We start from the raw sequence: 14,326 nt of genomic DNA on the forward strand, positions 1-14,326 counted from the left end.
ACGTCGAGCATTCTACGCATGCGCTGTGCGGGCTTTCAATTCCAGGCCTTTTCGCTGCCGTTTGCTTGTTGAAGTCGGCGCCATCTTTGTTCCGTTTCCAGCTGGAAGGTCAGATTAGGCCCATGGCTGTTTGTGTCTGCTCTGGCGCTTCTGTGAATACAAGGCGCCTCCACAGAGAAATGGAAAACTGTAGCGACATTTACAAAATGTCCGTTATTATAATAACTTTGGCTAGTTTCACTATCTGAGGGGGAGGCCACAAGGAGGCGCCAGAGAGAGAGAGAAGGAGAACCCATTTTCCAAGGGAGGGAGGGGCTGAAGGAGTGAAACCATTTCCTCGTTTTCCTGTTAATTCTCCCCACCCATGCTGCCATTTTGGAAACAACCAGCGCTTATGATATTGGAAAAGAAGGGATAACCAGAGAAAATGGAGAAAAAGAGCTGAACAAGTTCCTGGACCACCTCAGCAGCATCCACCCAAACATCCAATTCACTATGGAAAAAGAAAATGAAGGAAAACTGCCATTTCTAAATGTCATAGTAGTTATCTGCAAATTATTATTATTTTATTATTATTATTAAACTTTATTTGTACCCCGCTAGCATCTCCCGAAGGACTCGATGCGGCTTACAAAGGCCAAGGCCTCAACGCACAATACAACAATACAAACCAAAGGCAAATTAAAAACAATTAAAGCAATATAAATAAACAACAAGCAATAAACAATACACTAAGACACAATAAAACTGGGCCGGGCCAGAGTAATGGGTACAGGATTAAAAGTGCTGATGTGACAGGTGGTATATAAGGCTTATAGGGCAAGTGCAGTGTGCAGTAATCTTAGTTTTAATAAAGTGCTTCTGGGACTTGGTATTGGAGATTTCCTATTCTGGGAAGGCACATCGGAACAGCCAGGTCTTCAGGTTCTTTCTAAAGACTGCCAGTGTAGGGACCTGTCTAAGATCTTTGGGGAGGGTGTTCCAGAGTCGGGGGGCCACCACAGAAAAGGCCCTGTCTCGTGTCCCCACCAAACGCGCTTGCGACGCAGGCGGGATCATAAGCAGGGCCTCTCCAGCTGACCGAAGTGAGGGCGTGGGTTTGTAGACGGAGATGCGGTCACGCAGGTAGGATGGTCCCAAACCGTTCAGGGCTTTGTAGGTAAGCACCTGCACCTTAAATTGGGCTCAGAAAATAAACGGCAGCCAGTGGATCTCCTTGAACAGGAGGGTTGACCTCTCTCTGTAAGGGGCCCCAGTTAACATCCTGGCCGCTGCTCGTTGGACCAGTTGGAACTTCCGAGCCGTTTTCAAGGGCAGCCCCACGTAGAGCGCATTGCAGTAGTCCAATCTAGAGGTGACCAAGGCATGGACCACCCCGGCCAGATCAGCCTTCGCGAGGTACGGTTGCAAACCCAATCAATAGTTGAGTCACAGAGTTTACAGAAAACCCACACATATTGATGTTGTTGCTTATTTGTTCAGTCGCTTCCGACTCTTTGTGACCTCATGGACCAGCCTGTCAGCCGTCACCACCCCCAGTTCCTTCAGTCAAGCCAGTCACTTCAAGGATACCATCCATCCATCTTGCCCTTGATTGGCCCCTCTTCCTTTTTCCTTCCATTTTCCTCATTTCTATGAGTTCTATCTCATGGGGTTCAACATGCTCTTTGATTGTAGGTGAACTATAAATCCCAGTAACTACAACTCCCAAATGTCAAGGTCTATTTCCCCCAAACTCCATCTGTGTTCATATTTGGGCATATGGAATATTCGTGCCAAGTTTGGTCCAGATCCATCATTGTTTGAGTCCACAGTGCTCTCTGGATGGAGGTGAACTACAACTCCCAAACTCAAGGTCAATGCCCACCAAACCCTTCTAGTGTTTTCTGTTGGTCGTGGGAGTTTTGTGTGCCACGTTTGGTTCAATTCCACCATTGGTGGAGTTCAGAATGCTCTTTGATTGTAAGTAAACTATAAATCCCAGCAACTATAACTCCCAAATGATAAGCTCAATTTTTTGAGTGGTGGTCACTCATTGGCCTGATAGGTGTCTTGTGTTCAAATTTGGTGTCAATTCGTCCAGTGGTTTTTGAGTTAAGTTAATCCCACAAACGAACATTACATTTTTATTTATATAGAAGATATTGGGGAGAACTGGAGCTAAAGAGGCAGAGCAAGCAGGCAAATAAGTGTCATATCATTCAGAGGACCTCAAATCCTGAAATAATTAAACCATGGCTTCCAGAGTGTGACGGAGTATTTGTTGCCCCACTGCAGGAAGCACGATCAATACCAAGTGCTAGCACATATATTAATTTTGTTGTTGTTTATTTGTTCAGTTGCTTTCGACTCTTCGTGACCTCATGGACCAGCCCATGCCAGAGCTCCCTGTTGGCCGTCACCACCTCCAGCTCCTTCAGAGTCAAGCCAGTCACTTTAAGGATACCATCCATTCATCTTGCCCTTGGTTGGCCCCTCTTCCTTTTTCCTTCCATTTTCCCAGCATCATGATCTTCTCCAAGCTTTCCTCTCCTCTCCTTATGTGGCCAAAGTACTTCATCTTTGCCTCTAATATCCTTCCCTCCAGTGAGCAGTTGGAAGTATGGACTGGTTGGATCTTCTCGCGGTCCAAGGCACTCTCAGAACTTTCCTCCAACACCACAGTTCAAAAGCATCTATCTTCCTTCTATCAGCCTTCCTTATGGTCCAGCTCTCACATCCGTAGGTTACTACAGGGTATACCATTGCTTTAACTATGTGGATCTTGGTTGCCAGCGTGATGTCTCTACTCTTCACTATTTTATTGAGATTGGTCATTGCTTTCCTCCCAAGAAGTAAACGTCTTCTGATTTCCTGGCTGCAGTCTGCATCTGCAGTAATCTTTGCACCTAGAAATACAAAGTCTGTCACTGTCTCCACGTTTTCTCCCTCTATTTGCCATTTATCAATCAGTCCAGTTGCCAAAATCACACACAGATAGATACCTATATAAATACTCCAACCATCACCCAAGTCAAAAAAGAAGTGAAGGTGCACCGATGGGGGGGGGGGAGGGGGCACTCCAAATGCCCAAACTTAGGGGAGTTAATGTCAGGGGACAACCTTTACCTTTTACCTACACTTTTTAAAGTCTTTATAAACTTAAAATAAACCCTCCCCACACATATACACTACATAATCCTTTCCCTTAATAACCTTTCCCACACTGTTCTGTACAGTACATGTACTGTACCTGTTTCTTTTAAAACACTCCTGAATCTTCCGCATGGGTAGCTGTGCATGAGGTTTCCTCCTCCTCCCCCCCTTCCCCCGGGGCTCCCCGTACCTGCCTCCCTGTCAGTGCGGTGGCAAAGAAGGAAAGAAAGCAAGCCCTCCTCACCTTTCCCTTCACCAGGTGAAGAGAGAGAACGCAGGAAGGAAAGGCCCTTCAAGGGAGAAAGGACCGAGGAGGGAAAGTGTGTTGGAGAGCGAAGGCAGCAAAAACCCATGAAACAGCAAAAATACCGCGATATATATTTTAAATTAATATTTATTGAAAAACCGCAAAACAGCGAGTCCGCTAAAAGCAAACCGCGAAGTAGCGAGAGAACACTGTATCGACAAACATGCACATAGGAATGCAATCAAAGGTTTGTCTGCAGAGCTTTTATCATTTTTGGCATACACATTCTCATTGGTTCCCACAGACAAATCATTTCATTGGTCTAAGCTAGCTTTACAGCTGCTCATTGGTTGTTTATGATTTTGATTGACATATTATCACATGTGGGACCCTAACAACTATAGTACAACTATAGTCTATTGTTTCTGACCATGACTGCCTTAATGAATCAATCATATCTGTTAGTCTGTTTCAAACATAATTCCAGAGGGCCTGGTAAACTAGAGGGTTCTAGGTATCCACTAGCTAGCTGGTTTTGTCTGGATGTACTGTTACCCTTCGCAGCACGATTTTCTCAAACAGACAGCATTTTCTGTAAACAAAGGCCTACTGCAGAAACAGGCCAATATGGCAGTAAATCAAAACATATGGGCATTGGGAACATCTCTGAAAATTTCCTTTTAAAACTACATCTCCTCCAGAACCACAATTATAACCCTGGCAGACAGTGCAAAAAGAATCTAGTGAACCCTATCTCCTCCAAAGTGAACTGAACCACCTTTCCTTGAAGCAGGTTGCTTTTGTTTAAAGAATGGTCAGCTTGGGTAACAGGTAGAAATTTACTTAACATCTTTCTAGAGCCAGTCCTTGGAGAAATGCTATATTTGTGGAAAGCCTATCTTGTGTGGAGAGAAACGGAAAGGAAAATGCGGCAACCCTAGTTTATTCTTGTAATAGTACTATTACACAACCTGGTTTTCCCAGATTTGCTGAGTAGGAACTGCATGCAAATTCCTTACTGAGATCTGCTAGTGCTTTCTTTCAATTCCCACATCTGTCTGCAGCAACACCACTTGTCCATATTACATAATGCCTTTTATGCCTTTTCATTGGTCACATAGCAAACTAGAATTGACTAAAGTATATAAAATATATTTCATAAACAAAGACCTAAGACATTACATAAGATTTTATAGTTGTTTATTGACTGAAATCAAAATATATAAAAAAACAGACGGGTGATCATTTGTGTACTGATTATCAAAAGCAATGGTAAACAATTTCTGAGCAAATCCCACTGCAGGTTTGCCTTAGGGTCACTGTAAACTGAAAATGACTTAAGGGCACACAAGAACAACCACATCACATGTTAGAACATTTCAGTTTTACAAACATATTTTCCAAGCATATCAATGCCTGTTTTTTTTTTTTTTTTAATCCCATACAAAATTTCTATACATTTTCATTTAAAATTGTGGGTCATTTAACTCTGGATGTTTTTGCCTACAATTTTCAGAGCCAAACTGCATGGTCAACGCTAAAGGATTCTAGAAGCTGTAACCCCAAATATTTGGAGGATCTGGGTTGTTGTAGGTTTTTCGGGCTATATGGCCATGTTCTAGAAGCATTCTCTTTTGATGTTTTGCTTGCATCTATGGCAGGCATCCTCAGAGGTTGTGAGGTCTGTTGGAAACTAGGAAAATTGGGTTTATATATCTGTGGAATGTCCAGGGTGGGAGACTTTTGGAGGATCAGATCTTCCCAACCTCTGGCGTAAACTCTGTCCCAGAAATAGTTTTACTTGAAATTGTTTTCAAGTTCCTAATTGCTGTTCTTTGCCAAGTGGGTATTGTAAAGATCAGTTTTGTTTTACTTCCTTGTGGTTGTAATCTGCAAGAGTTAAATGTATGTAACAATGACCTGTCTGTTGAAACCAATTTACACATGAAGGTTAATCAGTGGCCATGTGAGCTCATCAATAAAATATCCCATTTCCAAACAGTCTTCTTGTTTGTGATGGAAGAATGCCTATGAAGAATATTAATCTACATGCAGTTTACTGGAAATATTAGTTATGCAGAATATAGGATGCTGTTTTATACCAATTCAGACTCTATCCCATTTATCCCAGTCACTAACTCTCCATAATCTCAGACAAGATCTCTTTTACATCACCTGCTATGTGACCTTTTTAAATGTCTATGCAAAGAACTGAACCTGTACGACATGTATGCAAATTATGTTTTTCACAACCCGCACTCCATCCCTAGATGTCTATCTCTTGCTCATTGCCAGAGATCTGTCCTTCAAAATCAACATCAATGTAGATTTTGACATTTGTCTTCTACCAAGACTATTCTTCTGTATACAAAACATTGTCATCCTGAACAACCAACATCCCAACATCTTAGTTCAGCAGATGACAACAAATATTTATGATCATTGTGTATGTTTCTTTCACATGGTGGCTTCTATTCTCTGTCAACAGGAGATAGTAGATTTGCACCGACTTTCCTCCTAAAATCTTGTGCACCTGAACTGTAGTCTGGCTTACCATGTGGCACTTTTTCTTTCAAAGAAAGCAACCTGATCCTTCTCATACAGAAAAGTTGTGTGTGCCCAGCTTGGCTTTGCAAAGATGAAGGTAGAGACTGAGCTCTTATTTTGCAGTTTGCGTCTTGTGTGTGATGTGAAAGGTTTTCATGAATCCAAAAGGAGAAGAAACTCTTCAGGGGGCAGCACTTGCACAAACTCATCGCACTTCTCGATCTCCTCTCCCTTGTAATTTAGCATCCTAGCAGGTGATCCTGTTAGTTTCTGGAAGAGGAAAGAAAGCTGCTTAATCGGGGGAAACGTTCACTCTGTTGCAGAAAAACAAAGTACCAGATTGTGCCAGAACTTCAAAAATATTCTAAAAGGCAAAAACGTAGTTTAGTTCCAAGCCCTACACAAATAGTTAGGTATTGTTATAGTTGCAATTTCAGTAAATTAAGTCCCATGTTTTACTTTCATGTTTTTCATAAGTAACCCAAATGGTTACTGTATGTAAGGAGGAGTTGTATGAGAGAGAGAGAGAGAGAGAGAGAGAGAGAGAGAGAGAATGCTACATGCTCTTGGCTTATAGTGCAAGACACTCTTATCCACCTCACAGTCACAAAAGGCAAACTTTAAAACAATGTAATATTATTCTGTCATTGGAGAAGGCAAAGTGACAGAAATATATTATAGTGAGCTGTATGTGACTCTTAGGTGCAGCCTCTAATGCCTCTCAGTGCCAATTATGGACTGCCAGAGGCTGATAGACTCAAGTTTCTATCTGCTCCCACCATTGCATACGCTGGCTAGTGCTGGTGAGGGTATGGATGTATGGAGAGCTACAGCTGCTTATATCTATCTACTAGCGTATATACCTTGTGTTGCACAAGTGTCGGAGGAATCACTGCTTTCATCTATTCTATCTCTCTTCCCTATCTATCTTTCCCCCCTTTCTTCTCTCTTTCCTCCTTTTTCATTCTCCCTTCCTTCCCTTTCTTTTTCCTCTTTCCTTCCTGTCCTGTTCCACCCTTCTCCAGCTTAGTAGCCAATCCTTCACCTAGCCATAGCCAATCTAATGACACCACAAAAGGCCAATTCACCTTGCAACAGTCAAAGAGCCTGTACCACAGATGCTGTCGTCCTCACCTGGCAACACCTAGGAAGGGTGGGAATGTGAAAGAAAGAAAGAAAGGAAAAGGAAGGAAGGGAGAAAGAGGGAACAGTATGGGGGAAGGGAAAGAGAAAGAAGGGGAGCAGTGGCCCCTCCAAAAACCTAGCAACACTGGATATATATGCTAGGCTAAGATAAAAAGAAAGAAAAACATGATTTTTGTAGAAAAACAATTGGTTTGTACTATTTTAATAGGAAAATAATGTTCAAATCTGATTGCGTGCATCAAGTGAAAGACCAATCACAGATCATGCATTTCAATTATGTTCCAGGTAACAGAAATAGAGACTCTGCTAAAATTGAATCATACAAAAGACCTAGATTGCATTCAATGTACATGGTGCACAACCAGATACATCTGGAAAGCCTGCAGGTATAAAATCAGTGCTGTAGTCTCCCACTTCTGTCCCCCCGGTAGCTGATCATACAGGATCATATTAAAACCATATTTGTAGGTATTGGTATATTCTGGGGTAGCAAATTCTATCATTTTAATCATGTGAAAAGGTCCTTTTATCTATCCTAGGGTGCATCAACATTGTAGAATTAATGCAGTTTGACACCATTTTAACTGATACGACTCAATGCTATGGAAATCTGAAAGTTGTAGTTTGGGGAAGCAGAAGCACTCTTTGGTAGATAAGGCTAATGATCATGTAAACCTACAATTCTTATGATTCAATATCATTGAACCATGGATATTAAAGTGGTGTAATACTGCATTAATTCCACAGTGTATTCGCACCCCTAGTCTCTCACCATTAAATTTCGTTGGAGGCCCATTACCAGCCAGGAGCTTATTAAAACAGGATAAGGGTACCACTTCTACTTGCTTAGGAGGAAAATAATAAAGCAAGCATTGGGAAAGTTATATTTTTACTACAACTCCCAGAATTTCCCAAGCTTTAAAGGATGAAGTGCTCCGAACATTTCTTACCAAAGTGTCTGGCATGTTTTCGTTTGGGCAGCAGGAATACTGGCAGATCCGGCAGATTTTCCATATAACCCAAGGAAACAACAAAGCGGATAGAATAAATATGACCAAGAAGAGTGGGGCAAATGTTGCCCATATTCCTTTGCCATCTGGACATAAAAGAGAGTGCAGTTACTAGGATTGCAGAAAAATACAAGAAATTTGCCAGTGACAATATTTGAGAAAAGAGTATAGTAACCAGTCAGAGTTTTGAACATTAACCTTTTTAAAACTACAAGTCATGGCTACTAATTGGGATGGAGTATGCAAAAAGTAGTTCTTAAAAAGGAGTTTCCCCAAGTAGTAAATTAAATGCTTGAAATTATTGTATTCCTTCCATTCTAAAATGCCATTAATTGTAAGACACACACTAATTTCAGTACCACCAACTCTCTCTCTTATATATATATATATATATATATATATATATATATATGCATGCACATGTATGATTCTAAGACATATCCTTTTTTTTCATTGGTTTATATGAAGGAAATGTGCTTGAGAATCAAGGAATTACATTACATATCTGCACTTGTTTTAAACCAATTGTATGTTTACCACAAGTCCTTCTGTGACTTGCACTTCAAAACTACTTTTCAGATTTTTCATTACCAGAAAACGTTTTAAATGTCTGGTTATCTGTCACAGAACCCCCATATGTTGCATACATTTCTGGGCTTTTTTTTAGGGGGACTATGGCAAAGAGCAATGTTTTGTATATAGATGTCTCTCCTGCTTCTGAAAAGAAATCCTAAGGGACTTCTGAAGATCTGGACAGCCACTGTTAAGAGTTGCTCTGTGTATGTGTGAGTGAGTGACAAATACATCCTGCTCAGCCTCCCAGGAAATGTTTTAATCCGCACCTTGTCCACAACTGTCACTGAACTTGACATAGTACAGAATGCAGAAAATCCCTGTTTCCATGTTGATAAAGTGGTCTTTGACCATGCTTAAGTAAGTTGAAGTTTGGGTATTAGCATTAGGAACATTCCAAAATGCATGTTATCTTAGCAATATGCTGTGTAGAAGGTTTGTTAGATGTGAAAACCTTCCCATAAGATGAACATTTAATTATCTTGTAGATTGCAATAAATGTTAAATGTATAATATGTGAGTACCACCACTCATCACAGAGAGTCACATTTGAATAATAACTGAGATGGGTTCTGGGGATGTAAACAAAGAAGTAATAGAAAATAAATTTTATAAAGGAATCTGGATGAAGGAATGTGTTATGTTGAGCCTAGAAAAGAGGCGAAGGAAAAGCACAGTGGTGCTTCTTTTTAACTCTCCATATACCTGACTAATGACTATAATATACCAAATATGCGTTCAAATACTTATTCGCTGCTGCTCCAGGAAGAAAGAGCTAACTTGAAATGGGCTTAAGTTACAGAAGAGTAGATATCAATTGAGAACCAGGGTGAACACCTGATCCAGGCTCCTGGGTTAGATCCTAAGCCTTAAGTGAGCCAAATGGATTGAGAATCTGATTTAGGACTCAAGATCAGTTCTTCACCCTGAGTGGGCCAGATGACAAGGGATATACGTAGATATTGCAATGTGGCCAACCCATGACATCAGAATTTCCCTGGCTGCAGGTCTGGGAAACTAATACTACCCTGTACTGTCATCTCACTAGGAGGCACACAGTTCAGCCAAAGCTTCCTGCTATTCTTTTTGGTCAGATATTACAGAAGACTAGAGAGCATCGGGGAAAACTGGCCTTCCCAACTGAAAGAGTGAGCACTGATAGGGAGGAATCACTATTATTTCCAATCCCTACTTGGAGATAACATCTGTATTCGTAGGGACTGAGTGCAATGCAGGTGAGGAGGGGGTTCAGCAGGGGTGTGGCTTTGCAGGGAAGTATCTAGATGTCACCCATGTCAGATGTAAGGCCCCATGGGATGAATCTAGCACACCATGCCATATTATGTGGCCTGCAAGGCTTTCAATGCCAGGGCAATGTAGTTATATTTATACAGTCTTACAATTACAAGTGGCCCCTTGAAGGCAATCATAGGTTGATGTGGCCATTGGTGAAAATGAGTTTGATTCCACTGGACCTCTAGACCATTTATAAACCAGTCTGGGATAGTTATTGGCCAGATTAGGTTTGGAGGCCAGCTATTCCCTTCTTCTTTTCAATATAGTAAAAGCAATTCAATAACAGATCCAGAATAGGTTTTTCCTTGTTGGAGATTTTCTAGGGGAATGATCTATGCCTACATTTCCTATATTAAGCAAGAGATGAGCCTAGAAGGAAGTCTCAAATTCTATTTTTTATTTTTTTTACCTCCAGCTCTCACGCACTGCACCTCACTGAAATTGCTGCTTCGATTGATGGCCTCAACATATGTTTGGGCTTTCACGCAGTATTCAGTTTCAGCTTCCATAGTCCCCAGATGTATAGCTGTGCTGCTGTCTCTCACCACTTTGCGTCGCATCTGCTTTTGCAAAATCCAGGGTGAAAGGGGTTTCCAAACATGATAGCAATCCTTGGCAACATGGTGTGCATCACTGCATTGGAATTGTAGCTGACCTCTAGATATACTGAGCTCTCATCATTATCATTATCGCCATCATCACCACCTTCTATAAGTCAATGTATGTATGTATGTTGGTTGGTTGAATGGTTGGTTTATACCACAAAGGCTCCTACATGGCTTGATGGATCTGGACCACACTTGTCACACATACTCTTCACTATCCAACTTAAAATAACCGAGGGGTTTCAACAACAACAACAAAACGTGAATCATTTTGGCTGTGGCTAGGTGAAGTGGCCCTCTGTTATCTGACTGGGAAGAAAAGGGAGTGAATCACATTGCCTGTTGCTATGTGACATGTGCATGAGGGGAAGGGGGATGGAAAGAAAGAAAAATAGAAAAAAGGGAGAGGAAGGAAGGAAGGGAGGGAGGAAGGAAGGAAGAAAGAAAAGCAAAGAGAGGGAGGAAGAAGAGAAAGGAAAGATGGAAAAATAGGAGAGAGGAGGAAAGAAGTAGAAAGAAGGGAAGGAAAAGGAAGGCAGAAGGAAGAGCGGGAGAGAAAAGGGAGTGAAAGAAGTAAGGAAGGAAAAGAAAGAAAATAAAAAGGTATGAGAAAAGGGAAGGAAAAAGAGAAAGGGAAGAGAAAGAAAGGGAATAAAAAAGGGAGGGAGGGAAATAAAGGAGAGAAAGAAAGACAAGAAGGGAGGAGGGAAGGGGGGAAGGTGTATGAGGGAAATACAATATAATACTAATAATGATATGATATAATTATATATTTTATATTACATGTAATATTACTAATAATTTTACAATATAATGGTATAGTACAATATAGTAATATATAATACTGATATTGTACTAATAATATAATATATTTGTATCTTGTAAGCCGCTCAGAGTCCTCTTCGGGGTGAGAAGGGTGGCATATAAATGTCGTAAATAAATAAATAAAATGGAGGAAAGAAATAAAAAGCCACAAAGAGAACCTGCCCACCATTATAGAGCATTACCATGGAGACATTTTGAGATAGACCATCTCAGAACAGGAAAGAGGAGAAAGCATGCGGGCAATGACTCCTCTGACACCTGGTATATACACTGGTCTTTACTAGATGCCATGAAAAAGGAAACACACTCTCCAATCACAATTGTTTGGCTTCTTATGCCTGCAGCAGTAGCTAAAGAAACTGAGTAACCTTATGTTATGGTTTATTTGGGTACATCTAAACCAGGATCCTTGATTTCTTCCTTTCTAAACAAGCCAGTCTCAAAAGGCCAAGAAGAAATCTTGGTTTGTGATTCTGGGTTGGTATGAGAACAGGAAGATGGGAATTCAAAGAGATATAATTTGAATCAAACCAGAGATAAAGATTGGCTTATTGGTAATTTTGGTCATTGTCATTGCCTGGAGCAGCCCAGGAAAGCTGATCAGTATTCTCTGGAACACTGTTGGTGGTTGCTGGCGAAATCCTGGCTTATTATGATAGAATTTCAAGGTAGTTTAAAAATGAGCTAGTTTTTGTTTAAATTACATATTTATTTACCCGGGCTTTATCAAAGTAGCAACTACAAACTAGGATGGAATTATAGGAAACTACAGTAGTAAATTAAAAATCTCCCCTCACTTAATTCCAAACATCAACTGCCCATTATAAAATACTATTGTATATATCCAGTGTAGCCCAGATGTCAGAGGGACGACTCCCCTCCTGTGTCCGTCTGTCCGTCCTTCTTCTTTCCTTTCCTCTCCTCAGACCTTTTCCCCTTCCCTCATATCTTTCCTTTCTTTTCCTTCCTTCCTGTCTTCCCTCCTTTATCTTTCTCCCCCTCCATCTCATTTCCTTTATTTCCTTTCTTTTTCCCTTCCTTCCTCATACACATGTCACCATTCTTTCCCAGTGACATTACAGACAGCCACTTCACCTAGCAACAGCTAATTCAGTGAAACCAGAGGATCACTTCACCTAACAACAGCCTTTGTGGTACAAAGCAATAAACATACATACTTTGACTCTTATGTATATAGAGAGCAGAATTTTGTACAGTTTCTGAAGCTTAGAAAGATAAAGGTAAAATATCTTTCTCACTACACAGTTCCAGTAATTTGATACCACTTTATCTGCCAGAACTGTTCTATGAAATCTTGGGATTTGTAGCTTTGTACTTAGATTCCTTTGCAGGAGAGCTCTGGTACCTTGCCAAGCCACAAATCCCAGGTTTTCCTAGCCATGGCTGCTAAAGTGGTATCAAAATGTTGTAATTGTACATTATTATGAAGACCAAAGTTTTTTGGGAGTTTTCTCAAGGAAACCAGCTCCAACCAGCTCCCTAAACATAACAGACATAACCTGTTAGCAATGGTGCTTTGTTCTTGTCTTGCAACTGAGAAGTTCATACTTGAAGTCAGAAAGAACTTTTATTTACTGCTTCACACATTGCCATGGTATATTTGTACTATACAATGATATCAGTTTCATACCACTTCAAGTGTCATGGCTTCAGCCTAAAGAATACTAAGATGTATAGTTTGGTGGCACTCAGGATTCTCTGCTACTAACCTTTAGTCCGCTACCCTGAACCTTATTCCCAAGATACCCTCAGAAGGAAAGGACTGAAGATTAAATCAGTTCAATTAATTCTCCAGTGTAGATAAAAGCTTAGAGCTCAGGGCAATGGACTTTGACACAGTAGTATAAGTGCCTCTTCAAACTAATAATAATAATAATAATAATAATAATAATAATAATATAAATTTTATCTGTACCCGGCCACCATCTCCCCGAAGGGACTTGGGGCGGCTTACATGAGGCCAAACCCATCAAATACAAACACAACAATACACCAAAAAACAAGCAAATAAAACAATATAAATAATACAGTTGAACATATAAGCAATAACACACAAAAGATTTAAAAACATTATGGCAGGGCCAGATGTAGATTAAAATTTTAAAAACCCTTTCTTAGAATGGAGTTGAGACAAATTCGGAGTGGTATGAAATTAATGTAATTGTGTAGTGGAGATATATCTGAAGACAAAATACTCCCATTTCCTTAGTGTGCTGACCACTGAGTTTTCATTTCCGACACAAGACCAAAATGTACCTCATGTTGGCCCTTTCTCCAGTAAAATATTCTAAATTCAAAGGCAGGTCCAAGATGTTCTAACTCCACGAGCAAATGATATCCATCTGCTATAACATTCAACAGAGGTGGAATGAGGGAGGCTGTAGAAAAAAAAGAGTAATATCTGTCATGTTGTTGTTGTTGTTCATTCGTTCAGTCGTCTCCGACTCTTCGTGAACTCATGGACCAGTCCATGCCAGAGCTCCCTGTTGGCCGTCACCACCCCCAGCTCCTTCAAGGTCAGTCCAGTCACTTCAAGGATGCCATCCATCCATCTTGCCCTTGGTCGGCCCCTCTTCCTTCTGTCATGTTACAATGCAGAAATCCCCCAAAACAGGAAGGAATGCTTGCTACATATCAACCCAGGGAGCCATAACAGTTTCTACGGGGCCTTGCTGTTGATGTGTCCCCAGAACTTATGTACCCAGAGTTGCCCAGGTTAGTTATTATGTAATGCTATTTATTAGAATTGTTATGGAACACTGCTAACCCCACCCATAACAAAAAGGGATTTATAGTTAGGAATGTATAGTTTTCCAAGGGCAACAAGCTAGAATGAGATGAAGCGACATCCTGTATTTTGCATGAAGTCCCACCACTCCCAGACCCTTGCTTCTCTCCTATATCCGCCTAACCATAAACTA

At 40.8% G+C, this 14,326-nt stretch overlaps 1 protein-coding gene across 1 annotated transcript in view; it reads right to left on the reverse strand.

Annotated features, from left to right (window-relative positions):
- Positions 1-4,381: 4,381 nt before the first annotated feature.
- Positions 4,382-14,326, reverse strand: part of IL20RB (interleukin 20 receptor subunit beta) — a 28,922-nt gene continuing 18,977 nt past the window's right edge. The window contains exons 4-7 of the mRNA XM_060783929.2: positions 13,662-13,783; positions 10,364-10,514; positions 8,026-8,171; positions 4,382-6,199 (exon numbers count right to left, since the gene is read on the reverse strand). Coding sequence (XP_060639912.2) covers positions 6,083-6,199; positions 8,026-8,171; positions 10,364-10,514; positions 13,662-13,783 — 536 coding nt within the window. The 3' untranslated portion in view covers positions 4,382-6,082. The remainder of the gene's footprint in view (positions 6,200-8,025; positions 8,172-10,363; positions 10,515-13,661; positions 13,784-14,326) is intronic.

The sequence above is a fragment of the Anolis sagrei genome, chromosome X (genome assembly GCF_037176765.1).
Source record: "Anolis sagrei isolate rAnoSag1 chromosome X, rAnoSag1.mat, whole genome shotgun sequence".
Classification (NCBI taxonomy): Eukaryota; Metazoa; Chordata; class Lepidosauria; order Squamata; family Dactyloidae; genus Anolis; species Anolis sagrei.